The sequence below is a fragment of the Myotis daubentonii genome, chromosome X, assembly GCF_963259705.1.
Source record: "Myotis daubentonii chromosome X, mMyoDau2.1, whole genome shotgun sequence".
Classification (NCBI taxonomy): Eukaryota; Metazoa; Chordata; class Mammalia; order Chiroptera; family Vespertilionidae; genus Myotis; species Myotis daubentonii.
The window spans coordinates 40335062-40345969 of record NC_081861.1 but is presented as its reverse complement, the minus strand read 5'-3'; the positions used below and the strand labels follow the sequence as shown (position 1 = coordinate 40345969).

The window sequence follows — 10908 nt, the reverse complement described above, 5'->3', positions numbered from 1 at the left end:
AGCTTCCCAGGATTCGTCTTAGACTTGACAAGTGGGGGTGCAGCCCATTTCACTACCCAGTCCTGGAACTATAGGCTTCCGTTGGCCAGTGAAACGCCTCAGCCCCGCGTGCCTCTGTCCGTGCTTTAATGACCTAAGCAACTTCCTTCCACGCCCCCCCCCGGCCCGTCTTGGTACGGCCCGTCCGGCGTTCGGCGTTCCATTCCCCCCCCCCTTCCTTCCAGGTTGGTTCAGCCCCTGTCTACTCCGGGGTGGTGCTTAGCCGGCGCCAGACCGACCCTCGACTTCAGAGGGGCAGTGCGGTTCCTCTGGGCGCTTCCTCCCAGGCTTCTTCGGCTTCTTCAGCCTCGTCGGCCTCCTTACCCTCGGCTGGGACCCGCGATTTCAGTGTATGCCCCAGCCCTGACCCCTCTCGAGATATGTCTACCCCGGCTCGGCGGCGTCTCATGCGGGACTTCAAGAGGTAACCGGCGGGACCGCGGCGGCCGCGGGCTGGCTACCGGACTCAGGGCGGGTCCCCAGGCGGCCCGGGGGCATGGGGCGGGGGAAGCCCTGAGGTAACCGGCAGCGTCGCGCTGCCCGGTAACGGGGCCCCGTCGGTTTCTCTAAAAGGTTACAGGAGGATCCTCCTGCTGGAGTCAGTGGGGCCCCGTCAGAGAACAACATAATGGTTTGGAACGCGGTCATTTTCGGGTGAGTCTGCTTTCCGGGCGTTGGCGAGAGATGGGGGATGCTAGGCGGCTCTTCCGGCTCTGGGGACCGGCCCCTGGTGCAGGCAGGGTGGGAAAGGGACAGTGTTGGGGTCTGGCGGGGCCTAGGCGCCTCCCCGGAGCCTGTGCCTCGATTAGCTTGATTAGCTCGGTTCCCGCTGCCAGGGGAACCGTTTGGGGTTCTCAGGGGGGCGGGGCGGGGAGTGGTGGCGGTTAGGCGCGGCGGCCTGTACTCGGTTTCTAAGCCTGAAACAGCTTTTGTAGTGGCTTTTGACCCAGGAATCGGGGTTTTACCGGAGGGGGAGTTAGCAGTGCTTGGCAGAGCCTGGAATAGCCATTTCCTAAAATGAACCAGGGTATAGGGGACCCCTTAAGCGGGAACTGACATGTTTTTTCTCTGTATTTCAGGCCCGAAGGGACCCCATTTGAGGATGGTAAGAGAGTTTCTTTACACACCTTTCCGGAGCCTGATCATTTGGGGAAAGGGCTCCTAGTCATCCTGGAAGTGCCTCCTACTTAGGAACCTGCTTCTCTCTAGCCTCTGCCTACTAAAGGCTTGAGTGGAATCCAGTATGTGGCAGGTTGTTCAGTCTTGTCTGCTTGACTAGAATTGCACCTTTTTTCTTGCTTGCTTCTTTAAAAAAAAAAATCTGGGTAAGGCAGTCACTTTTTTAAAGGAGCATCGTAGCACTGATATTAAAGACTTCTGAGGTCTGGGCTGTGATCTGCAGTATTCAGGCCCCCATCAAGATACTGAATATCAACCCAAACACTTGCTGATAGACTCAGAGACCATCTGGTTAGCATTCTACCACAGGGCAGGAACTGTGTACAGCAGGTGCTTAATAACATGGTTCTCAGATGTTGAATGGATGCAAGCATCCCTTGCACACAACTATCTAGTTTCTACAATCTGGCATTGAATGCCTGTCAGCTTCGCTGCTTGCCCTAAAATGGTTTTTAGTGGCCAGTTTGAATATAATAGTTTCTTATTTTAAATGAGTTTTCAGAGATTTAGATTTGACTTTAAAAAAACACGTGTTCATTGCTTTTTAAAGATTTTTTTAAAACTTCCTATTTTGAGGTAAGTATAGATTCATGTGCAGTTGTAATAAATAATAATAGACTGTGTGTATCCTTTACACACTTCCCCACCCCATTCTTTGGTAACATCTTGAATTACTATATTACAATATCACAAATAGGAAATTGACAATGATATGGTTTTATGTGCACTCAATTGTGTGTGTAGTTATTTTTTTGAGCGTTTAATTCATTTAAAAGATGATTAAAAGTATTTGAACCACTGTGTGACATCTTTACTATTTGAGGTATTTTTTTAAAGAAAATCTGTTATTCTTTCTCAATGACTTATCTTCCTTTAGTCATGTAGCATTATATATATATATATGTACATAATCCAGTTTGAAGGTAGGAACAAAAGCATTGTTGTTGCAAGCTACTGAGTACATGTTTATGTTGTCAAGTTGGACCACTCTCTGATGCTACCAGTCCACAAGGTAGGTCAATATCAACCAATTCTATAATTTGTCTCAAATACTCAGATTTCCCTAGGAGGTTACAGACAGTCATCTAAATACTTATAGTTTCCTGTCTACCTTCATTCCCTGGGTAAATATCACTGCTCTTCAGTCCTGCAATAAAAAGAAATGACAGCAGAAGAGGGGTCCTAAAAGCACACTACTTTGGTGCAGTAAGTCATTTGAACTGATCCATAGCAAGACTTAATTTTGCTGTGCAGCATTGGTATCAGTTCTTCCTTACCTAAGCTTTATGTGCAGATTAACTGTGTATTTGCTTTAACTTTAGCAGGCTTTGTTTTCATTGGCTTCTTTTTTTCCCCTCCTGATTTTACTGACTTCTTTATCCTGGGCACAGGTTTATTAATAGTACATCACTGCCAGGGGTGACTACTTAAATATTTCAAGGGTGCTTCTCTTGTTTTAAGTGGTAACAATTGAAAAGGTACTTATGGAATCCATTATCTATCCGGACTTTCCCTCTTGACATTAATGACTCTGTTTTTGATGATGTGTATCTCCATGCTGGCATTACTGAAAGGAATTACTCATGCTAAATGTCAGTACTCTTTTCTGATTCATTCTGTTGAGCAGTCTGCTATCCAAGAATGCTTCCTCAGGTGTCTAGAACACTGACTGTGGCTACAAATATATTTGACCGTCTGTTAATATCTCTCATTTATGGCTAGGGAATTTACTGAAAAAGACTGATTAGGGACAAGTGGGGTAGTTGGGTTTTCCCTGTTTCCAATGTATGTTATAAATTAACAGCCCCAAAACTATTTTTGCTGCTTCCTTGTAAACCGTTTGTAATGGAAGTTTCTGGAATTGCCAGGCCCTAGTTAAAGAGATGAAATCTTAAGAAAAACAACTCTGATTTAATTTCACACTCTCAAAGTAAGAGGACAATGTTTCCAAGAGCTTACACTACCAAACAAAGCACTGGGGGCCGGAGGGTAGTGCTTCCTCATCAAAATATGTGGTTATGCATACTGAATGCAAAGGCTATGGAACAAAGCATTCTTCGTCACATATAAATTTTGTTAATAGACACAGTAAGATATTAGTATTTGTTTTTCATAATAGGTGTATGCTTAAGAATTTGGGTGTAAGATTTTTCAAAAAAAAAAATGAATCACTTAAAACCAGGGGTCCTCAAACTATGGCCCGCGGGCCACATGCTAATACAAATATTGTATTTGTTCCCATTTTGTTTTTTTACTTCAAAATAAGATATGTGCAGTGTGCATAGGAATTTGTTCATAGTTTTCTTTTAAACTATAGTCCGGCCCTCCAACGGTCTGAGGGACAGTGAACTGGCCCCCTGTTTAAAAAGTTTGAGGACCTCTGCTTAAAACCCACTGAGGATGTTTTTAAGCTAAATAAATCCTATGATAGAGGACTTGAGTGTTATCTCAAAAATTAGAATTTTCAGTTGTCAGAAAATGTTTTAAGTACATGTACTTTGCTTTATTTTTCTCTTTGTTTTATTTTATTTTATCCATCACCATTTATCTCCCCTATACCCTCTTCCATCTCTACCCACTCCCTCCCACTTCCCCCACCATAGACACTGTTATCTATGTCCATCAGTTTTTACTTTGCTTTCTTTTCAGGGGTCACAATCTAATGGCCAAGTGGCAAGAAATGTCTGCAGAGGTGTTAATTTGGCCAACACAATGTTTTTAAAAATTTGAATTTGTGAATATCTGTAGCAGGACATACACTCTATTAGTTTAACCATCACTCCCTTATTGCCATACACCTAGTCATTTAACACATTTATATAATTTTCCTGGTTCCTACTTATAGATGGATTAATTGGTACTTTCCTTAAAATGTTTTGGCCTCCTCAGGTTCTTGAACAAAATCAGTACAGATCGTGTGTTATTTTGAGGCTTAAATTTTCAGTGATTTTAAAGCCTAGCCTCCTAAATATTCAGAGGATAAGCTCTGTCCTCAATTGCATAATATTAATTATAAGATTTTAAATTTCTTTAATATTTGTTTTGGACCTCAGAAATTGCATTGAGGGTTATACGAAAGAGGTGTTGATTGTTTAATCTGGCTAGCAATATGAAATATCCCTTCTTAAATATGTGCTTGGAATAAGATTTGGGTAAGTCCTAATTTATATTCAAGTGGACATAGCAGATTATTTCACTTCTCAAGATATTAAATGAGCTGCTTTAAAAGACTTGCCTCTTTGCTCTTTGGTAGCTAGGTAAGCACCTTGTTGAACTTCTAGGCAAATATTAGACAGAAAGCTCAAGGGATTTGAGAACCACCAACATAGGTACTCAACTTGCATTTAACTGAGTGTTTGATATAGATCAGAAATAAAGTACTATTTAATATTTGAATCCATTAATTGTTTATTTCTTACTAAAAGTGAAGCTTGGATTTTGAGGTTTTGCCTTCTTTAGCTGTGTATCAAGATGTGAAACTTTAGAATTATTAATATTTATAGAGCACTTATTTTGTGTCACTGTGCATATTTCCCTCATTTAAACTTCACAACAATGTTAGGTGTTGGGTACTATTATTAACTCCATTTTACAGATGAGGAACTTGAGGTTTAGTCAAGTTGAGTGGCTTCCCCAAGGTTTCACAACTAGTCAGTAGCAAAGCTAGGATTTGAGCCTAGGTCTGTGTGACTTCAAAGTTCCAGTTATGCCAGCCTTAGTGTTGTTTTACTACCTTTAGGTATTATATTTAATGGTGGTTTTAATTTAAAGTACCTGAGAGCTCCATGTGCTATGAAATCTGCCCAATTGTAGAGCAATTCTTTAATGATAAATCTCTTGCCTATAATTTTATCAGATTTCAGCATTGAGCCAAATGTTACACTCGAGATACATATGGAAGCTCCAAGTTTGAACTCTCTTAAACACTGATTCCCACTTTTTCTTCCATATTATAGTATCTATAGTACTGAACTGGAAGAATATGCTTTCTTCCTCAAAAAAGGAAAGATTTATGACCAGGTGGTGATTAAGGTGAAGTATGTTCTGAAGGACTATAGCATGTTTGTCCATTCTAAAATATTTTACCTTTTGTCCTTAGGGAGGTTTAACGATCACTTGGAGACTATTAATGGAAGCAAGAAATAAATAAATTGCCTACTCTGAAGGAAACAGTACCAAATTATACTCTTATCTGAAGTGTGATCTATTATATTAGAATAAGTGATTTATTTAATATACCAGAGTAATATAGTAGAACATGCATCACCTTATACCAGATAGTAACTGATTTCACAAGTTTACTTGAAGAGACTTCAGTCAGGAAAAAATAGTTGCCCAATTGTTTTCTTGAATTTATTAAACCAAATTAAAAATAATATTTTTTAAGGAAATAATCTCCCCAAATCACATCATCCTATAATTCTTGAATGAGATCCAGTTTATCCTTTACTTATAAGCCTATAATCTAGTGTGCTTTAGAGCCTCCTGCTACCTTAGTTGACATATTTAAGAAAAATAAATTCATCATTAGAAAGATAAATTCTCTGGAGACATGAATGTAATCGAATGAGATTTTTAAATTACTTCTGCCATTAATTCCCTCCATTAGTGTGAATGATTAAGTTGATTTTATAGTGAAGTACTTTGTGAGTCATACTTAAAGGTTTTGAGAGGGACTATGAAGTTTTTTTCCCAATTCACATTCAATTATATTTTCATTATAGAGTTACCATTATATATGGAAAGGAACCAGTGAACACTTTTATGCCTATTCCCTTCTAATTTAAAAATAATTTGATTATTGATTTGTGTTTCTAGCATTGATTTTTGAACCTTTGTAATTCCATTCTCTCTAGTCCATTTAAAAATCTCTGGAGAGCTTCTGATGGCAGCTGATTCAAATGGGCCTTTAAGATCTTCCAATTTTCTAAAGGAAGGCCACATTTTGGCTTTAGTTTCTTGTCATTTTAAGGCTGTCTTCAATATGCACAGTGGTTAAAGTTATTCTACAGGTAGTAATTTTTAGTTTAAGATGGCTGTGTTTAAGTTTGGAGGAGAATAATGTCAAAACAAAAAACAAATCACCTTTGGGTGGTGGTTCTTAAAATATCTGTCCATTTTTAGAGCCAATTCCTGGAGATGTATCTCTTAGCTGGTCTCTCTCTCTCTCTGCATTGTTTCATTTAACAATTGGGGAAAAGTCACATAGCATTAAAAACAAAATACTTCTGAACAAAGTGATAACTATGTTTTCTTAAACCTGTCTTTTCTAACTACAGGAACATTTAAGCTTATAATAGAATTCACTGAGGAATATCCAAATAAACCACCTACGGTTAGATTTGTCTCTAAGATGTTTCATCCAAATGGCAAGTATCACTTTTAATACAGTATTTAAAACAACTGCACTGTTTATTAGGGAGGTGTTTGTTCCATGTTCCTATGGATTTGTCTGTGGTACCTGAGTATTTAGGCATCCTGCTGTTTCCTGAGAACTGAACTTGTTCATGGTGTGCTATTGCGAGCTTCAGCTATAGTCCTAGAACTAAAGGAAGCTACTTTGCCTTTGCTTGGAGTCTGAGAGCCTCCTGATTTTGATGATCTTAGTCATTTACTTATTAAACAAAAGTAAGGATGCTCTTGAGGTTTCCTTTTAATGTTAGGCCAGATTGGGGTAGTCTTATGTTGTAATTTTTCACTAGTGTTTTTTTTTTTTTTAATATTGGGAGGAAGGGAGAGGGAGAGAGAGAGAGATAGAAACATGAGGCCTGGCTGGCATGGCTCAGTGGTTGAGCATTGACCTATGAACCAGGAGATCACGGTTTAATTCCCGGTCAGGGCACATGCTGGGTTGCAGGCTCGATTCCCAGTGTGGGGTGTGCAGGAGGCAGCCTATCAATGATTCTCTCTCATCGATGTTTCTATCTTTCCCTCTCGCTTTCTGAAATCAATAAAAATATTTTTTTAAAAAAATAAACATTAATAATGAGAGAGAATCATCACTTGGCTGCCTCCTACATGCCCCACACTGGGGATGGAGCTTGCAACCCGGGCATATGCCCTGACAGGGAATTGAACCGTGACCACCTGATTCTTAACCACCACTCTCAACCACCGAGCCACACTGGCTGGGCTCCTTAGTATTTAAGACAATAGTTGCCAACTTTGGTTACAGATCAGAATTACCATGGAACATTTAAAAAATACAGATGCTCTAGCCCCAGTCCAGACCTACTGAATATCTGTGGTTGAGGGCCAGGTATACAGTATTATATTGGAAAAGCACCACTTACCATTTTCTTCTTCTTTTTTCCCTAGTAGTAAGCCTAGAACAGCCTTTTATTCAGGTTAATAAAGTATTTTCCAGGTTATCAAATATTTATCTATCTTCATGGCAATATGAAATCTTGTGAGCTATCTTTTGTTATTTCATATAGGATATATAGGTTATTACTTTGATGGGATGAATTTCTCACACATCTCTGGATGGCTGGGGACCCTGTTAGAAAATGTTTATGATTTCCTAGATAATGGGGCACTCTTTTCAGAAAGAACACTAAGTATCTTCCAGTTTTATACTGATTACATTTGACATTCTCCTATCCTGATTTTTCATTAGTAATGCTTCTGACTATTTTTAGGAAAGTAACTGAGGAGTAGCTGAGGAAACCTTGTTAAACCTCAAAAGCAAAATATTCTTGACTGTGTTGTCTTGACTATGCTGTTAAAATCGTAATGGTTTTGTTATGTTTAACATAGATATTTCTCTGCTCTTAGTCTATGCAGATGGTAGTATATGTCTGGACATACTTCAGAATCGCTGGAGTCCAACTTATGATGTGTCTTCCATTTTAACATCAATACAGGTGATTTTTTCCTTCATGTGACTAACTGGCCTTTTATATGTTTTTATTAGCAACTGAATTGTTTTGAAAGTCATAACTTAAGGTAAAAGGTTGGTCTTAAGACCTCAGCCACCAGAATGTGTATATTTGCCTAGCTACTAGCAAATACATATACTGCATCTAGGAACTGACCTTTTACAAATTGTCTTTGTAGTCTCTATTGGATGAGCCCAATCCCAATAGTCCAGCAAACAGCCAGGCTGCTCAGCTGTATCAAGAGAACAAGCGGGAATATGAGAAACGTGTTTCTGCGATAGTAGAACAGAGCTGGCGTGATTGTTGACTCGGGTGCAGCAAATGAAGAGGCTGGGCATATGAAAACTATATATTGATGTGTTTGTCACCTTCTTATTCTTGTGTCATCACATTTACTTCATTAAAAGCAAAATAGTTATTCTGCTGTTTCCATCTTTCCTCGCCAAACTTTTCCTACCCCTTCTATCTTCTCCTTGAACATCAAAACACCCTCTATGAGATCAAATGTACTGTACCTGGGTTACGTGCAAAAATTACTAATGCTTAATTCCTTTTCTGTTATATCTCATCTCCAGCTTTGAGGCAGTATTTTGTTACCGTACTTTACACTAAGCTTTTTACACAAATTGTTATACAAGTGGTGCTTCTGCATAGCTTGATAACCGGGATGTTATTTTTAACAAAATGATTTAAATGTTTCATCCTGGCTGAGACACTTGTGTTGGACTTAGAAGTGAACATTTGGAATATGGCCTATAGAAAATAGGGAAAGAAATCCATATAAACGTCCATTTTGAAAGAGATGAAAGTTAAAAATGCATTATTTCTCAGATCTAACCAATATGTATTACAAGGTGGTTTTTATAGGTAGAAAGGAGAGTGTTAAAGGACTCAGCCAAAGGAGTACAGTCATTGTAGCAACTGACACATACTCTCCTTGCAAGATATTCATTGGACACATTCGTGCTAAGTGTCAGACTACAGTCAGCCTTCTGTATCTGCAGGTACCACATCCATGGATTCAACCAACCCCACGGGGAGGAGTTTTGTTGTCGCTGATATGTATTAGGTAGTTAAGCCTCTGATGGTTGTGTCTATTCTGATGGATACTTAGGGACAACTGTACTGGAAGTATTCTGGGTTTTACTTTTCAAAGAGGTGTAGGAGCAGAAGAATGGAAACATTTTTAAGGTGAGGAAGGTTGGTGATCCTTTAATCTCTTTAAAGTAGTGCTACCTTAGATGAACAAATTTGTAATCTCCCCTCATTTTTTAGAGTTTTAACCCAATGAAAAGAGCGTATCTGTGGCAAATTATTTTCCACGCAAATCCTGAGTTAATGCTGCATGCTTTAGTTTCTTCTTTCCTTTCAGTATTATAAGAACCTTAAAGTCAATGTTTGCAATCTTTCTTTGGATATTTATACTTTTAAATAGTACCTTTTAAGTAGCAGTGTGGGGCAAGGCTTGTAAATGTTTTGTCTAAATGTTCCATTGTCACTTTGTGTGCATTTATCACTCTTCTAAATCTAACTTTGCACAAGTAACCCATGTAAAAAATGTACATTTTTCAAAACTTGTAAATAAAAATAAACTTAAAATTTTGTAGTCAAGGTATAATTATATTTTAGCTCAGTATGAACTTTTAGTATTATTGAAATCAAATATCTACTCTTTCCCCCCTTTGAAATAAACATCTTAAAAGCAAAAATACAGATTCTGGGAAAAGAATAGATACTGTTAGAATCTTTTTTCTATTCAGTCATAAGTATTAATGCTTTTCAAAAAAAAAACCAATTTAACAGAATGTAAAACTTAAAACAAAGCTACTTTAGCATTAATATTATGATCAATCAAAGGAATGAAATTGGGATCAGAGGAGAGAATAAACAAACCCGGATTTTTACCAGCACCCTCAGAGACTAACACCTAACTTGTTGTCCGGACATTCACCTCTTTTAAAAAGCCCTAGCTTAAAAACAAACAGTACCAAACTTAATATTAAAGTGGTATTTTCAGTTCTGTGTAAAGTTTGGGAGTACAGGTATCCTCAAGTTATCTTGCTTAAACAAAACTCTTCTGAGAAACATGCCATTCCTTTTTATATAGACAAGAACAGTGACTTTGTGGAAACTCACCTCTTGTTTGGGGGAGGGATCTAAATAAAATTAAATCCTTAAGGTATTGTACCCATTCATCCTTTAAGACATGGCACTTGCCGAAACCGGTTTGGCTCAGTGGATAGAGCGTCGGCCTGCGGACTGAAGGGTCCCAGGTTCGATTCCGGTCAAGGGCATGTACCTGGGTTGCGGGCATATCCCCAGTGGGGGATGTGCAGGAGGCAGCTGATCGATGTTTCTCTCTCATCGATGTTTCTAACTGTCTCTCTCCCTTCCTCTCTGTAAAAACTCAATAGAATATATTTAAAAAAAAAAAAAGACATGGCACTTTAAGGAGGCTCAATGTGGGCGAGTTCATTCTACACTGACCACATTAACTGGTTTGTTTCACTTAGGAGCAGTATCCTTATATGTACTTTAAGTCCATTTCTGCTTCAAAGTAGAAACATTAAATTGGTCTCCACTTGATATATTAGTTTTACATTTACTTTTTTATCCTATTGTGGCTGGGTATCTTACTGACACTGTTAACCACACTTTAAAAAATTAAGGTGAGATCAGGAATGTGAAGATCTATTTTTTTATTTTATACACCTCCTGAGAAACACTAGTCCCAATCTCTCATGGGATAACCCTTTCAAAAACCTCACAAGTCACCGAAACCGGTTTGGCTCGGTGGATAGAGCATCGG

At 38.8% G+C, this 10908-nt stretch overlaps 1 protein-coding gene across 2 annotated transcripts; it reads left to right on the top strand.

The window, feature by feature from the left end:
• Positions 1-215: 215 nt before the first annotated feature.
• Positions 216-9698, top strand: UBE2A (ubiquitin conjugating enzyme E2 A). Of its 2 annotated transcripts, XM_059679917.1 has the most exons (6): positions 221-463; positions 613-693; positions 1119-1144; positions 6498-6587; positions 7996-8084; positions 8278-9698. In XM_059679917.1, the coding sequence occupies exons 1-6, from the start codon at positions 420-422 to the stop codon at positions 8404-8406; spliced, it is 459 nt and encodes a 152-aa protein (XP_059535900.1). In that variant the 5' UTR covers positions 221-419; the 3' UTR covers positions 8407-9698. The 2 variants fall into 2 exon arrangements, with proteins under 2 accessions (XP_059535901.1, XP_059535900.1); XM_059679918.1 differs by lacking the exon at positions 6498-6587 and having other exon boundaries at positions 216-463.
• The last annotated feature ends 1210 nt before the right edge of the window (positions 9699-10908 follow it).

Excerpts from the sequence above, each read along its gene's own strand:
- UBE2A (XM_059679917.1), top strand. The coding sequence starts at position 420 with ATGTCTACCCCGGCTCGGCGGCGTCTCATGCGGGACTTCAAGAG. Across the intron at positions 464-612 it reads CTCATGCGGGACTTCAAGAG|GTTACAGGAGGATCCTCCTG; the intron begins GTAACCGGCGGG and ends TTTCTCTAAAAG. Across the intron at positions 6,588-7,995 it reads TAAGATGTTTCATCCAAATG|TCTATGCAGATGGTAGTATA; the intron begins GCAAGTATCACT and ends CTCTGCTCTTAG.